Source organism: Neolamprologus multifasciatus, chromosome 13 (assembly GCF_963576455.1).
Source record: "Neolamprologus multifasciatus chromosome 13, fNeoMul1.2, whole genome shotgun sequence".
Taxonomy (NCBI): Eukaryota; Metazoa; Chordata; class Actinopteri; order Cichliformes; family Cichlidae; genus Neolamprologus; species Neolamprologus multifasciatus.
In genome coordinates, this window is record NC_140451.1 from 32,003,030 (window position 1) to 32,020,819 (window position 17,790).

The following is a 17,790-nucleotide window of genomic DNA, read 5'->3' on the forward strand; positions in this document are numbered from 1 at the left end:
AGCATGGCACATCAATACGTGCCATTGTCAGACTAACTGTGTAACCTCTGTAGGGTCCAGATATTTCCTCATGAAACCAGTAGTGACACGGACCCTACCCAAATGCAAAACTGAAAAAATACTGAAAAGATCCATCTATCCATCCATTTTCTTCCGCTTTATCCGAGGCCGGGTCGCGGGGGCAGCAGCCCAAGCAGAGAAGCCCAGACCTCCCTCTCCCCAGCCACCTCCTCCAGCTTATCCGGGGGAACACCAAGGCGTTCCCAGGCCAGCCGAGAGATATAATCTCTCCAGCGTGTCCTGGGTCTGCCCCGGGGCCTCCTCCCGGTGGGACATGCCCGGAAAAACTCTCCCAGGAGGCGCCCAGGAGGCATCCTTGTCAGATGCCCGAACCACCTCAGCTCTCTCTTAACCACAACAGACCAGTACAGCGTCCACATCACTGCAGCCGCTGCACCAATCCGCTGAAAAGATGAGGACGGATAAAATACAAGTGACTTCAACATACAACATACACCATTTTTGTTTTGGGGTTGTCTGCCTCTAATGCACCTGTTGTTAATTTCATTAACATTGATTAATAACACCCCATGGCACTCACCTTACGCTGATTAAAAACATTTAAAAAGTGTTATTCTATTTTTTTTTAAGTAGTATATATAGTATAGCATTTAAATTAAAGACATGCAAAATATTACTTTGTGTGAAACTTCAAAGAGTTGCAGGCCTCCAATGTACATTTAAACTGCAATTTTCATGTTTTTTATGGTATTTTAGATCTCTGATAAATTTGGGGCTGAAAATATTAATTTAAGCTCTGTTAAAAAATTTAAAAAACAACCACTTGTCACTTTTTAAATTTCAGCAACTGTTATATTTGACATTCTGTTTACCCAAGAATTTAAAACTAGCCTAATTTAAGGAAGTTTAACTTTAGAATTAATTCATTAGACTAGTAATGTATACCCAACAAACTAGTAACTGATCATGTCAGCAGCTAAACACATTGATCAAATCATCATTTAGTCAAAACAAAATTAAATAGTCCATAACCAGTGATCACATTTATATCCACTCACATTAAGAGCAACTCACTGCAGACAATCTCAGTGTACTTAATTGCACTATTTATAAAGTTTTTCTTCATAATTATGCTCCTCTTCACGTATAAATACTAACAATAATTGTAAACATTGTCTTTACTTACCTGAGGGCTGCTTTCAGTTGTAAAATCTTTAATATGATGAGTTTGTCTTGAACATGCAAGTTGTGGTGGCCTAATTTACACCCCACCCCCACTGACATGTGGTCACACTCAAAGTACAGATGGTTTATTTTCTGCATAGAAACACTTTTTTTCCCCCAAGATTACCACATTCAAGTTTCGTATACACTAATCAGTTGATCTGTGGTGTTTTCTATACCTAACATAGTGGCTACATGAAACTAATAATACAAAGTAAAGGAAAAGTAAAGCTTTTATCTGTGATACTTTTTCATTTTTTTGCTTTTTAAAAAATCTAAATTGTTAACAGTTATTTATTGATATCTGTCATTGTTAAACTACCCAAAATATAAATTTTCAGTCGTCTTTTTCATATAATCTGTGTTCCCATGTATTCTTCTTACAAATACTTTTAATGCTCAGTGACTGTCTACGTTGTTTGTAAATCCAGTGATCAGCAGTCTTTATGATGTCAAAATTTGTGGTGATGCTAGGTAGAAATAGAAATATTTCTACATTGATAGGGTCCTGCATAGATGACAGATGATTGAGATAAAGTAGATCTGCTTAAGATTCAAATTATCAACTAACAACATAAACGTATTGGTGACGAGTTTACTGTGATCATAGATGACAGCAACAACAAGTACTTTTCTCATAGACTTTCATCTAATTTTGCATCTTATGAAAGCAGAGAACTGCCACCTGTTGGTCTTTTGGTTAAATGTAGGCCCAATACTGGATTAACACTTTGTAACTCCAAAAAGTTAGGCAAGCTATATATATATATTATTTTATTTCACCAATAAAGCCCTGAAGAAAAATTGAAGAAAACATAGTACAATGACTCATATCACCAGTGCAGTAAACTGAACTAAATGAATATTATTTACAGGAAAGTCTTCTTTTACATCTTTAAAAACATTGAAGATACAAAAACTTTATGTATTTCAACATTTGTACAAAACTCTTATCCACATCACAAGTATTCTTGCTGCCTCTTCAGTCCAGTTATTAACAATAAAGGAGAGATGATGACATGAAGTAGTTGTCCTGGTAAAGCAGCTTCGTTATTAAAATCACTGTAATCAGCTACATTTGCAGGATTGTCATGGCTATGTATAAATATCATATACATAATAAATAGTACAATATTATTTCTAAAACTCAGTAGATCAGAGGAAATGGAAATGTTATTGTGAACAAACACAAATATACTATATATTTATAATCATATATATATCTGATTATAATCTATATAATCTATATAAATATATATATATAATCTATATGTTACCCTTAAATGATTCCATAAGAAACAAAAATCACATAAATTCAAGTTACAGAGAACTGAATATATTATTTGGACATGCTGTAGAAACAAACTCACTTCCGTCACTTGCCTCTCTGGGGAGAGGTAAGTGTCTTGTTGTTTTTCCTCGGGCTGGCACATATATACATATATATATATATATATATATATATATATATATATAAACATATACATATATATATATATATATACATATATATATATATATATATATATAGTAAATACAACATTAATTGGAAATTTAAAACCAGAGCCACTTCAGCTGAGAGCAGTACTGCTCAGATTCTTGGTATTTATCTGTTGTTTGATGGCAACACCAAATAATATTTGTAAAGGATGCTGTTTGATTATTCTCTCTGTTCTCTCTACATTTGACTCACTCTGACTGCATCAGCTGTCCTTTCCGTGTTACTATCAGTCACAGTGATAATCAGCTGCTACATCTGACACAGCGTTGTTCATACTACAGCAGCACAGACAGACTAGCAGCTTGTCTATGCATCCTTTTTGCATGAAAAGGAACAAAATCAAGTCCACAAAAGGACAAAGCAGAAACAAGATTGAAACTGGAATGAAATAACAGAATAAATTTATATCTGCTAAAAAATCTAAAATTGGAAAAATCACTGTGGGAAGAATCATGACAAAGTAGTTAAAGAACAACAGAACTAAAGTTCCCAGACTTCTTCGTTTGTCTTCAGTGGGCACTGAGGTGGCAGCAGGCAGGGCTGTGAAAGTCCAGGCTAAGCAGAAGATGGACAGAGGGGCAGGAAGGAGGGCATAAATAATTAAACGTACAAATTCTTTTAAGATTATGGCAAGAGGAACACTGACAATACAAAAAGCCCAGACCAGGACACAGACCAGCACAGAACTCCTAGTTTGTCTGAGGCAGTCCAACAGTGGGTAGGCGAAGAAGAAACATCTGTAACACAGGATGCAAACATATTATGATTATCACAGTACAGAAGGGTATATTTCTGACAATAATGATGCTTTCCAGTAGAAAACAATATTCATAGACATCTAAGTACACAGATGGGTACCTTTCCAAAGCGATGCACATCTTGAAGTAAAGACTGGCCATAGCACATGAGACGTGAATCATAACACAGATGCTTCTTTCCACTCTTACCACCCAAGCAATCATTATACACATCTGGATTAGATTGGAGATGAGGAGGTTTGTGTAAGAGATGATGGGGACCTTAACTCTTCGCACCTGTAGGAAATACATGTTAAAATTAAATTTCCACTTTATTTCCTCTCCTTCACACACATCTGTTATATCTTTCTTTTTTTACTTTCTTTTTAATATATATATATATATATATATATATATATATATAAAGTTGGCCATTCTTGCTAGTATATATACTCATTCTCCTAATACTTAATACTTTTGAAGTAAGAAGAACCCATATGGTGTAACTGAAACACCTTTTAAATCATTCGGTAAGCTTGATTAAGAGCAATTTAATTTATGCGTGAGGATTGAGCTAATGATTTCATTTTCATGATGATGAATTCAAATAATTAGAAACGCTACCAGTGTTTTTCTTTCTTTCTTCTAAATCTTAAAATCATTAAAATACTCACAGACTCATAAAAAATATATAAATATAAATTATTATTTACTTACTGCATAAAACACACAGTTGATGATCAGTATGGTCAAAGGAAGGCAGACACACATGTTGATCCACATCATCACTTCAAGGACATAACTCTCTTCTCGATCATTTTCTATGATGGGGTTGTTGTATATGAATCTATGAGGCTCTCTTCCTCTGTAAAACACTTTATAGCAAAGCAAGTAAAGGAAAACACAGCAGAGTATTAGTGTAATTATTTAGACATGAAATTATTGATGACATTAGTTAAGAAGAAGCAACTCCTGCTGAGCTGAAAGTAAAAACAGGAAAGAGCCTCAACTTGTGCCGACAGGGACACGTCTGTAAAATAAAGCTGAGATGAAGAAAAACCGGCTTAAAACCAGTTTGATAGCACTTGATTGAAACTTAACTGATTTTGGTCAGATTTTGTTGGATGTACAGATCAGAAAAATCGTATTTGCACAAATTTAAATTTAAACATGTTGTTATGTTATTAAATCTATGCTTGTGAATAAAATTGATTCAGAAATTCCTCAAAAAATGTTCCAACGCACCAAAAACAGTAAAAAAAATAACAACAATTCTCTGCAGGTTTTTATTAATTTTTGTAACCTCCTTAAAGGCTTAACTTTGAACATTCATTGGAGTCTAATATGTATGTGTACTGAATGATCTGGATGCATTATATGGGTAAAAATTTTGTTATTTTGTGTTCACCAGGATCACCTGTTGTATTTACTGCTATTTTATATAAAGATGTGAACACAAATTACTGATCTGTCGTCAGGTCTCCATCAAATAATTTAATATAAACTTAATACATTACCAGCACACACATTTACATTAGCTACACTGAAACAGAAGTGCACGACTAACTAACTCTTCATAAGTATCCTCGTTTTCATGTAGAGAAAATATGAATAAGTGTAAACTTTGGCCTTACTTGTCTCAGGGCTGCTTCCAGCTGAACCAGTGGGTAAAATCTGTAATGTGATGAGTTTGTCTTAAACTAGGAAGCTGTGGTAACCTACTTTACAAACCTCGTACTCACAGCAGCCCACAAACATGAAGCCAGCAGCAGTCAGCCAAACTTTCTACACAGTGAAAAATATATTTCCTGTTTGTTTGGTTAATGGTTACCCGTCTCAAAGCGACTGGCTGTAAATGAACCTCATACGTTTTTCTTTTTCTAAAATCTTCTTTGCTTTCTGTTAAGTTTCAGTTCTGTAAGATGTGATTAGCATTACTGACAGTGTAATAAAAACAAATCATGATTTTGTTGTGAACATTCTCCAGTACTGCTGTTGCTAAAAGTAACATAGCTATAGAAAACTGATAGCTGTAATTATTAGCACTAAAGCATTTTTATCTTCCACATCTCATATTTCCTTGTATACTGAACAGAGTTTGCTGCCAGGGTTGGAGGAAGAAAACATGGGACAGAATGTCCTTTTTTCTCTCTTTTACAGTTGTGAATTGAATTGATCCACAAATGGAAATAATCTGAAACAAATGGAGCATATACAGATTTAGCCTAACTTTTTGAAGTCATGTTTGTAACTTCACGAGCTCCTTACAAACCTATTCTTCCTGTTTACACCACATTAAAAGCCACAGACACAGCAGTAGCTGAAGTGGCAGCAAATGCCTGATTGATGACATAGTTTTTTTTAAAGATTGTTATCTTCAGTAGGAAAGTGTGGCTTCTGAGATGTGAAACAGAGATAGGATATGAAAGCCTAAAAATTACACCAGTTTTCTCACGTCTAAGCAGATGACTGCTTCTCACCAGCAGTAGAAAAAAGTGATACAAAGCAGAAATCAAATTATGCAAAAAAAACAGGTACTCTAGTTCCTAGGTCCCTTAGTTAAAATATATGAGACGTTTCATACACATTTCATACACAATCATTTTGTATTTTGGTTCAGAAAATTATGAAGAACTGTGATATTTCCTTGAAGTGATTTTGTGACTTTTTGTCAATAGTTAAAGAATTACACATTTTACAAAGAGCAGTATTAATGATTTATAGAACGTAATTTCCTAACACATTACTGACCTTAGTTTTTAGACCTAAATATTTCTTCACACGGGCACTTAACCTCCTAGGACCTGGCGTCCACATATGTAGACATCACATTTTGGGATGTCTAGACCAAAATACAAAATTTTACTCTACAAGGGCCTGATAACCACTTATAAGGACATTATACTGCAAATGTTCTATTGAAATTTAAAACAAATGTCCTCATATGTTGATCTTATTTTTGTCAGAGATAAAATCAGGTAAAAAAAAAAAAAAAAAAAAAATCTGTAAATTCTTTGTTTTTATATTCATCAGGTCCCAAACAGCCCAAATAGCAAAGAGAATTTAAAAATGCATGCCATGAAAGAGTTCGGGTCTTAGGAGGTTAAACTGAAGGAAAAAACCCGATGATGAGAGGTGAGCGCTTCAGTTTGTCACAAAGTGGAATGAATGTGATTGGTTGAACAGGTGTTGTTGCTCTGTGTTTGTTGTATTTCTATCAGCGTCAGAGACTCAGCAGCAGATTAGAATCAAGTATCATAACATTTATACATTTAATAAATACACGCATGTTCCCACGACAACGTACTGTTTGCTCTTCATTTATGGCGTTATTTTTGTGCCACTATTCTGAGCGCACGTAAAAAAAAAAAATTGCAGGCGCAAGTGTTGCATTTTGAGGAGAAATTTATTTTGAGCGAAGAAAAACTGAATTTGAGTGAACAGAATTCATTGCTGCGTGCAGAAAATGTATTTCAGTGTTTGCTATTATCCACACACACACAACAGCAGCCCCTCTCGCTCAGTTTTTGCATTTGCGCTCACTCGCCACGTGTTGCTCGCGCTCTCAACATTTCTGCCCGTGCGCGCTCAACTCTTTCTCTACACCGTTATATTTGTGCCACAAAACCAGCCAATCACAGACTTGGATGCAAAAACATCTGATTGGCTGTTTTGGTCTCCAATCAGCTCAAAATGACGAAATGCAATATCCCAGAATGCATTTCGTCCAAAACTCAAACGAGGCAGTGGCGGAGGAACACAGAGTGGCGGAGTTTGAAATATTTCTCTTTCTGGGACACAAAATAAACTTTTACGATATTTTCATGCCAGAATGTTTCTGTGTAAACTTCTAATATCTGCTCGATTTATCAAGACATCACATATTTGCATAAGTGCTCTAATGTTTTCGGAGATGCCTGTTACCCACCAGCTGACCGGGTGGTCACTCGGGTTAAACATAATATATAAGGCTGAACTGATAAAAAAATCACCAACTACACCACCAGGTATTATAGGAAAACCATAAAGCCTCTGAACTAAAACAAACACTGTTGTGACAGTGACGTACACTGTCTTGTTGGTATATATGTATGATTTGTATCACCTTAATGTTTTCCTCTCACCACATATCAAAAGGCAAGGCAAGTTTATTTGTATAGCACAATTCAACAACAAGGTGATTCAAAGTGCTTTACAGAGACATTAGAAACAAAAACAAATAAAAAGCATGATTTAAAATTGATTAAAACAAGCAAACTAACTAACTAACTAATTAGCAAACAAACAAAACAGTATATAAAATCAAAACAGATAAAATCAGAACAGTAGATAAAATCAGTAGTTAAAATGTAAGTTTTGAAATTTAAGCTTAAAGTGTGGATTTGGTGTTTTATTCAAATGCAGCTGAGAACAGGTGAGTCTTCAACCTGGATTTAAATAAACTGAGTGTTTCAGCTGATCTGAGGCTTTCTGGGAGTTTGTTCCAGATATAAGGAGCATAAAAGCTGAATGCAGCTTCTCCGTGTCTGGTTCTGACTCTGGGAGCTGATAAAAGACCGGATCCAGATGACCTGAGGGATCTGGAAGGTTCATACTGGGTCAGGAGGTCACCGAAACCGATATCATGAGCAGCATTTACAGCTGTGGCTCTAGCAAACATCACCTGATACTAGAAAGTAATATTAAAAAACAAGCTGCTGTTGATTAGCCCATCCACTGGTTTGGGACGAATCGCGTTCCTTTTCCCCTCAATACGGATGTATTGTAATTGTTCCAGCCCAGAGTTGATCATGACCAATTGGCTAATCCACCACCTTTCATTGTGTATACCATTACAAAAACAAACAAACATAAACATGAAAAATCACCATCGACCCACGGGGCAAATGTCCGGTATGCCCAATGGCCAGTCCAGCTATGCGGTCAGCTGGTGGGTAACAGGAATCTCCGAAAACATTAGAGCACTTATGCAAATATGTGATGTCTTGATAAATCGAGCAGATATTAGAAGTTTACACAGCACCATTCTTGCATGAAAATATCTTAAAAGTTTATTTTGTGACCCAGACAGAGTAATATTTCAAACTCCGCCACTCTGTGTTCCTCCGCCACTGCCTCGTTTGAGTTTTGGACGAAATGGTTTCTGGGATATTGCATTTCGTCATTTCGAGCTGATTGGAGACCAAAACAGCCAATCAGATTTTTTTTGCATCCAAGTCTGTGATTGGCTGGTTTTGTGGCACAAATATAACGGTGTAGAGAAAGAGTTGAGCGCGCACGGGCAGAAATGTTGAGAGCGCGAGCAACACATGGCGAGTGAGCGCAAATGTAAAAACTGAGCGAGAGGGGCTGCTGTTGTGCGTGTGTGTGAATAATAGCAAACACTGAAATACATTTTTTGCACGCAGCAATAAATTCTGTTCACTCAAATTCAGTTTTTCTTCGCTCAAAATAAATTTCTCCTCAAAATGCAACACTTGCGCCTGCAATTTTTTTTTACGTGCGCTCAGAATAGTGGCACAAAAATAACGCCATATTCATTCAGTGATTTTAGTACAGCAGGCTTCACACGGTGCACATATAAAACATTTTTCTCCTGAACAGAGCCGCTTGCTGTGAAAACGTGGACCTTCCAGCTGATTTTAAACCTGAACGATCAAACCTGCTCCGACAGTTTGAGTTTTTCTGCTCTCAGCTGTCCTGCTGGAAAACTATCAGCACAGCTGATGAACGACCGTTTTTTAGTTTCAGAGACATAAGGGATATTTTCTCTGTATCTATGAAGTGCCTTGAGGCGACATTTGTTGTGATTTGGCGCTATATAAATAAAATTGAATTGAATTGAATTGAATATTTCCCAAAGTCTGACCTGCATTGATCCCTCCACTCACTGTACGTGGTTACCATGGTTACTGCACACGCTGCTGTGGGACATACAAACTCCGAAGCACGTACTAACTCCGAAGCACGTAAAAACTCCGAAGCACGTAAAAACTCAAAACACGTACAAAAGACAACAGAAGTGCTCCAGGATGCTGGGCACAGTGTTGAGCTTTTGTTACCTAGCGGCTACACAAGCCAGCAAGTACCAACGACCGGATTTGGTGTGTGGTAGTAACAGGTAAATGAACTTTTTTTTAAATTATTTGAATATATATGAGTGCCTGTGTATAAATACATAAACAATACACACATGCTTTCAATTGTGTAATTTAACTGATCTCGTAGCTCTGCTTTGGAAGTTCAGTTCATGCTAGAAATGTTTTTTGGAGTTTGTATGTGTTTTGTCTCTAGGGGCCACCGCATATATTTATATATAAACATATGTAAATAAAACCACTTTTTTTTTACGCTAGTAATTCCTTTTGTGCATAATTTTATATTATTGTTAATAATAAATTAATTAAAGCAACAAAACAACCTGAAGAGCCGGTTCAGAGCCGAAAGAGCCGGATCTCTAAAAAGAGCCGGAAATCCCATCACTACTGGACTAGGACATATTGCCACCTGATAAAATAACACATTGATTCGTGCCATATAAAAAGTGAGACAATTCAGATTCTTTGTCAAATATACACTAATGAATCAATTTACATCAGCAGCCTAACAATTGTCATGATAATAAATACTAGTTAATCTATAGCACCAAATCATCAGTCAGTCACCTGTGACCTCACCTCTTCACCTCTGTCTGAGCTACAACATGGCAGAGCTGCCTCTGTCACCTGATCAATAACAGTGAGACATTCACATACATGCAGTCACACATGTGCTTCAAATACAGTCATGAACCAACAAGTCATCATCCAGTTTCACCTGTGATCTTGTGTCACCATTACTCTCTGAGCTTTGTGTTGGTTCTTCTGTTACCTGACAAACAGGACAAACATGACAATAAGAATAAAATGTGGAGCTGCTTCAGTGTTTCTGTCACTTTGTGCAGATCTTGACTCATCAGTAATGTTTGTAGGCTGAGTGCATTTTTAAAACAATTTGTGAAAACTGCACAACAAGGTGGAATATTTGCAAAATCACGACTACCTCATGACATTTTGTCTCAAAAATTAACCCTATGAATATGTCAGTGTCATTAGGATGAAATTATTGTGTCACCAACATTTTAATGTTAGACATATAATTTTAACAACCTCTGTAAACTAATATCCTGGCCTGCTTGAGGCCGTTTTCTCTGACAGCTTCAATCAAAATTAGAAATGCTGCTCTGAGACTGAGAGAACTAATAGTGCTGCTGTTGTGCAGTTAGTTTCCCAAACACGTTATTAATGGGTACATACAGTTTTAGACGGATGTGGGCCAAAGCCTAGCATAGCCTGTAACGTTATTATGACACATTTTATGAGTTAATTTGGCTTTAAGTGACTTACAGGTTTCTTTGAAAAATACTTTCTTATATCCAGCTTCTTCCTCTTTGCTGCCGTCCTCCTCTCCTCCTCGCAGCGCAGGTTTGCCGCTGCTAAAACTAAACAGAGCTCCCTGAAAGGCTCAGCCAATCACATTGGCCATATTTGTCACATGACTAGGACTCCAGTAGAGGACGTAATTTAACTCTTTCTGCTCCGCTGGGTGAATGAGACGCTGACAGATCGTTTTTTTTTCTTTCTATCGGGTTTGATTTTCTTTACTCGAATAGATCAAATTATTGGTGGGGACATGTCCCTTCCGTCCATGCCAAATCTACGCCCTTGATTTGAAGTTTACCGTGATGTCGTGAAAAAGCTAAAAAAGGATCCCGTTTAAATGGAGGACGTGCTGAGGAAGACTCCGTTACTAACGCCGTTAAAAGGAGTTTTTCCGCAGCAAACTGAAGGCTGATTGGCTGGCTACTCTCACCTGTTAACGCGCCACAGGTAAAGTTTCATTCAGCAATTGAAGTGAAAAACTCTCAAATAATCCAGCGCCTTTTCTGTGGCTTGGAACTTTTATCGCGATATCAACAACAACTCTCTACCGGAGGGTGCATAGTAACGGTTGCTAAGCAGTCGCTAGGGGCGGGGACAATTGAACAGTCATTTACTGTGATGTAATCGGCTTGCCTTTGAACCTTTGAACTTCTGTTTGACGTCATCAGCCAAAAAAGCCATAAATAGGAGCAGGAACTGTCTCTGAAACACAAACTTGCAACTTGCATTTTACACGCTTTCAACCTGGAAGGTCCATTTCAGACGCGATCAACTCAAAACCTAACAGATAGTCATTTAACCCATTCTAACATACAAGTAGTAGAAATGGCAAACCCAAATACTGAGAACATTAAGGAACTGACAGCTGCTCGTCTTCGTCCTGTCATCGATTCCTTTTTTGCAAATATGACAGCTGAGCAGTGGCGTTCCATTAAAGCAGGAAAGCCTGACATTGCCACTAAGACTCTTCTGGCTGAGGCCATTATAGAGATCATTGAAATAGCGTCGAAGCATTTTCAAACGCTCGCCCAGAATGCCAACATTGAAGTCTCGGAGGAGGCTGTTTTGGAAAACATGGGCAACATACTTCCCGAGCCTTTGGTGGAAGCTTTGAAAGCAGACCATCACGGCCACGAGGATAGCACCAAAAACTTCGAGCAGCTCTTTGTTAAAGAGGTTCTGCTGAGTGTTCAATCTGCTCAGTCTGCTGACAGTCAAACAGGCTTAAGTTTAGAAAACCAGCACATCATTCCTCCAAATCAACTGAACAAAATGATCAATTTTGGTGGGAGAATGATTCGAGCTTTCATCTCGATGATGAAGTCTGTCGGCAGGAGCGCTGACACCGTTAGCCTCACTGATTCAGAGGTGGACTCTGACATTTTAGACTTCCAAGATGTCCCAGAAGAACAGCTGGATGGCCAACAGGAGAGACTCGTGATAGGCTCAAAGGACAGCTTAAATACGGCAACTCAGAAAACTGTGGAGTTTGTCCTCCAAAAGGCTGTCGCTGAGCTTTTCCCAGCTGTGGATCAAACTGAAGATCCTGAGTCGAAAAAGCTGAAATCAGCAATGATCAAAGAGAGCGAGCAGTTTGCAAAAGAGCTCACTCGTTCAGTCGAGGCAGAGATTCAGAGTTCCTCAGAGAGCGATGAAGTTATCACTCCTGCATCGTTTAAAAGTAAGTTGGAGCAGCCACTAAAAAACACCTCAGCTAAGATTAAAGCGTTCTTTGCGAAGCAGTTCGCCAAAGCAACGATTCTTCGCGCGGTCAAAAACATCAGGGCAACATTTAAGAGCATGGGGAAGGACGAAAGCAGTGAGTCAGTGGAGAAGCTTGTTGATGATTTTCCGCTTCAGACCGTAAAAGATCGGAGCGACGATGAAACCTGTGAGCTCGAACTCTTTAAAAACATTTCTACGGGCAAAAGTCTGGAGTTCACCAAGCAGCTCACAGAAATGCTCGCCCACCACGCTTCCCCCGGCATGGCACCTGAAATTTTCCCTGATCGTTTCAGAAGAACATACATCAACAGAAAGGTCAGAGTTTTCATGGCACTCATGAGGTGGTGGTTTCAGACCCAGGCTGAGAGCCAGAGTCAGCGCGTGATGCTCGCATTACGTGGTGCAGCGTCAGTGACAGAATCACAGACGAGCGTCCCAACATCCCAGCCAGAACCTGACCAAACTGTGCCAGACGCTTCTCACCGTAAAGCTTATATCAAAATAATCCTTTACAAATTATTTAGCCGTATAGCTAAAAAATTAAACATCATATGCACTTGTGGCTGCTCTCAGAACATCCACAGTTGGGTGCTGGAAGAAGTATGGGACCAACTGCAGGATAAAGAGCTTATTATAACTCCCCAAAACCTTAAAAACCTTGAAAAGCACATTCTCAAAGACCTGCGCGATGTCTTTGGGAGTGTAGAAGATGTTCAAGTAGCTCTGGAGTTACAGAAATCCAAAGCTGTAAAGCTAATTGCAACTAGCTTGACTGAACATCTGTCAAAAGCGAAAAAGCCGTCTGCCATTGTCAGGTTTTTCACTGCACTGGCCAAAGCCATCACCAAGCCGTTTAAACGCACAACTTGAAATGGTGGCTTTGAACACCAACTCGGTATTCGTGTCTTTTTCTTTCAGACCAATACCTAAATACATAACATCAAAAATGTCGTAGCAAGAGAGAAATTTGATAAGAAGTGGATTCGAGTCACCCGACCGGTCTCGGCAGATGGCCGCCCCTCCCTGAGCCTGGTTCTGCCGCAGGTTTCCTCCCGTTGAAAGGGGTTTTTTCCTGCCCACTGTCGCCAAGTGCTTGCTCATAGGGGATCATCAGATTGTTGGGGTTTTCTCTCTTGCATTGTAGGGTCTTTATAATATAAAGCACTTTCAATCAGCTTTTGTTATTGGGCCCTATTTAAATACAATTGATTAGAATTTTTTTTTAAAATTCAAAATCAATAAAACAAATTCCAAATTTTAACTTGTATTTGTGTCTCTTTTGATTTTCTGTCTTTATATTCAACAGGCTAAATAATGAAACTCACTGAATTTTATCTTCTGTTTGCTTTTGCGATGTATAAAAAGGTCAAGTTAGGCGTGCAATCTTATAAACATGAGGCAGTACTGAAGCTCTCAAGGTCACTTTGTTTATCAGCTGTTGATCAAGTTGTTTCTTTGTGTGACAGAACAGATTTATTTTTAGATAAAAATTTCTTCTAAGGTGGTTTTCAACAGTTCTTTCTGAGTTAGCAGCTGGAGCTTTTGATAACCAGCGAGGCACCAGGAGCCTTTTAAAACTTTGAAACCAATGGGTGCTGCCCCTCGGCAGGCTTCCAGAAAATGGCTGAATAGTAAAAGAGAGGCGGGTTTTTAAGGGACAGGAGCTAAACTTGTTTTTGATAAACTGAACATCTGCAGGCTGTCAGTACAACATGAACAGGGATTGTTTTTGGACTCTAGATCATATAAAGCAGGTCTGTTGCTGGAATAATCAGACGTGCAGAAACATGACTTGATCCTGGAGTATAACAATAGGGACAAACGCATATCTGCAAAAGATCTTCATTTAAAAATAAATCGTATCATAAAAACATGTCACCTGAGAGTTTTCTGACATCAGCAACAGTTAGAAAGTAAAAATCAGGCTTCAGCTTCAGGCGTCAATTTTATTCCATATAAAGACAGGAAGAGATGGAAGGAAACTGTGACATCTTGGTCGGAGGTCCAGGGAAGTTCTGAAGTGTTGCAGGAATAAAACGCGTGGCTTCGATCTGTCACGTTGATCAGTTATGCTGGGATCAGTTTTTGAATGGGTGACTTTGACAAATAGACGCTGTTTAGTATCCGAGTGCAGCAAGGGTGTAGATTTGGTTTTGGCGTTGGTGGGGACCGAACCCTGCCCTGTTTCTTTTTCTTTTTGCTTCTTAATAAAAAGAGGAGAAACATACTTGCCTACTTATGCTATTCTACCTGCTTTTAAACCATTTAAAATCACAATTCATAGTTTTATATGTGAATTATATAATGTTAAATTACTATTAAACAAATGACTGACTAAGTATTTTAGGCTTTAGTTTACTTCAGCCATAATCCATATAAATCAGGTATCATACAAAAATAAAAATAGCTTCAAATACAGTCATGACAATAAAAGAATATGACTTTAAGGACTTAACAACATTACTTCAGTTATAGTACACCAACATCTGTTATACTTTGGCACTAAGGGAACACTGAATGGCCTGGTGGGTTTTGTCCATAAAACTACTCATGTAAGATTACCACAAAGTAAAAGATCTCTCAGCAAGATTATGCAACATTTTAGGCACTATTGCCCCGATCAACTCAGTGAGCTGGGATATTTTATTCTCAACATGAACTACTGTTACAGCAACAGACATGGACTACATGCCCCACACAACAAATCTACGCCCTTGCTCCATAGTGTAAATTAGCCTTTAAACATGCAGTATTTCATGTCCAATTTAAGCTCTTGGTCCAACACCTCCTCTGAAATGTGTTCATTCACAATCATTTTAAAATGAACACTTACACCTGTAGGATGTTGTGGTGTGATGGGGTTTTGTTTTTTTACAAAATCTTTCTTTTCACTGATATAACAGTAAAGGTTGTGAGAAAACTGAATTCACAGACACTTCAGATTTTTTCCTACAAACTTTATTAACCAAAACACACACACAAAAGAATTCAAAACTTCGCTGGGATCCACGAGGGCAGAAGATCTACTCCTGTGTTTGACTCACAGGTGCTCACTCAGTACTCACTCAGAGAAAATGTGGAGCTGCTGGCGACGTGTAGCACAAGGTTATTATCGTTAACGAAAACTAACGAAATAACGAAAACTAGAAGTGAAAAAACATTTTCGTTAACGGAAATAAAAATAAAAACAAAAAAAGGAAAACTAACTAAAACTATAATGAGTGTTCACAAAACTAACTAAAATTAACTGAATTTATAGCAAAAATGTGTTTAGTTTTCATTGATGTGTGCGTGTCATACAAGAGTCAAGGGTGAAAATGAAGTTTAGTTTACAGATTTTTTTCTTGCTGTGTCTCATTATGCCAGCAGGTGGCAGTACGTTAGTCGAGTCGTCTGTGTTGCTGCTCCGTCCACGCGCAGAATCATGTCAGGAAAAGTCGGAAGAAAGCGCCAGAGTCCAATTTGGGATTACTTTGAATATGACTGTGTTTTGGATAAAGCAAGTGTCTTGTAGTGGAAACAGACAAATTATGAGGGACATTTCTAAAGGGAAAAAAATCCCACAAACCTTAAAGTGCACTTGAAAAGCTCACACAAGAAGGCTAACCTAGCTTACCTCGAGAAGGTAAGGGAGCACACTCAACCCTCATCCCCAGAAAACAGAAGCAAACCCCAGGCAAGGCAGCGTGATGCATCCCGAGACAACAGGACGGGGATATCTACACAACTGTGTGAGTCAATTACCTTCAAAAAGTTTATCAATTCACTTGAACCAAAATTACGAACACCCGGTGCTGCAAGAGTTAATAGTCTCATTGGGGCCAAGATATACATTTTATAGTTGCCTGGTATCAATGGTTGTTCATCTGCCTTTATTTATTTATTTAAAGAACCCATAGGTGGGAATGTGAGTTGTCTGTCTCTGCGTGTTAGCCCTGCGACAGACAGGCGACCTGTCCAGGGTGCAGTATGGTAGCTGGAATAGCAACATACCCAAGGATGAGCAGAATGACTGATATGATGAAACTGGGATTTTGTTACACTTAATTATTGCAAACACAACTAAAACTATAACTGAAACTAATCAAAACTAAACTGAAACTAAGGATTTTCAAAAAAATAAAAACTAAACTAAACTAGCAAACAATTGGTAAAAACTAATTAAAACTGATATAAAATTGAAAATCTGAAGTCAAAACTAAATAAAAGTAAAAACTAATGAAAATTGCAAAACTATTAAAACCCTGGTGTAGCACTGCAGCTGAATTTTATAAAGGCTTAGGTTTTTGTGTTTATGTTTAAAAAGCGGGATTTTCCCGCATCATTAAAAGCCATTCGTTCAAATTAATGAATATAAAGAAGGAAATACACGCCTAACAACTGTCATGATAATAAATACTAGTTAATCTATAGCACCAAATCATCAGTCAGTCACCTGTGACCTCACCTCTTCACCTCTGAGCTACAACATGGCAGAGCTGCCTCTGTCACCTGATCAATAACAGTGAGACATTCACATACATGCAGTCACACATGTGCTTCAAATACAGTCATGAACCAACAAGTCATCATCCAGTTTCACCTGTGATCTTGTGTCACCATTACTCTCTGAGCTTTGTGTTGGTTCTTCTGTCACCTGACAAACAGGACAAACATGACAATAAGAATAAAATGTGGAGCTGCTTCAGTGTTTCTGTCACTTTGTGCAGATCTTGACTCGTCAGTAATGTTTGTAGGCTGAGTGCATTTTTAAAACAATTTGTGCAAACTGCACAACAAGGTGGAATATTTGCAAAATCATGACTACCTCATGACATTTTGTCTCAAACATTAACCCTATGAATATGTCAGTGTCATTAGGATGAAATTATTGTGTCACCAAGATTTTAATGTTAGACATATAATTTTAACAGCCTCTGTAAACTAATATCCTGGCCTGCTCGAGGCTGCCGTTTTCTCTGACAGTTTCAATCAAAATTAGAAATGCTGCTCTGAGACTGAGAGAACTAATAGTGCTGCTGTTGTGCAGTTAGTTTCCCAAACACGTTATTAATGGGTACATACAGTTTTAGACGGATGTGGGCCAAAGCCTAGCATAGCCTGTAACGTTATTATGACACATTTTATGAGTTAATTTGGCTTTAAGTGACTTACAGGTTTC

The 17,790-nt window shown here is 38.0% G+C and overlaps 1 protein-coding gene across 1 annotated transcript; it reads right to left on the reverse strand.

Annotated features, from left to right (window-relative positions):
• Positions 1-2,776: 2,776 nt before the first annotated feature.
• LOC146505825 (uncharacterized) lies at positions 2,777-9,245 on the reverse strand. The gene is made up of 3 exons (XM_085182787.1): positions 4,201-9,245; positions 3,605-3,780; positions 2,777-3,483 (listed from the first exon to the last, which is right to left on the reverse strand). The coding sequence occupies exons 1-3, from the start codon at positions 4,267-4,269 to the stop codon at positions 2,973-2,975; spliced, it is 756 nt and encodes a 251-aa protein (XP_085038913.1). The 5' UTR covers positions 4,270-9,245; the 3' UTR covers positions 2,777-2,972.
• Positions 9,246-17,790: the final 8,545 nt, after the last annotated feature.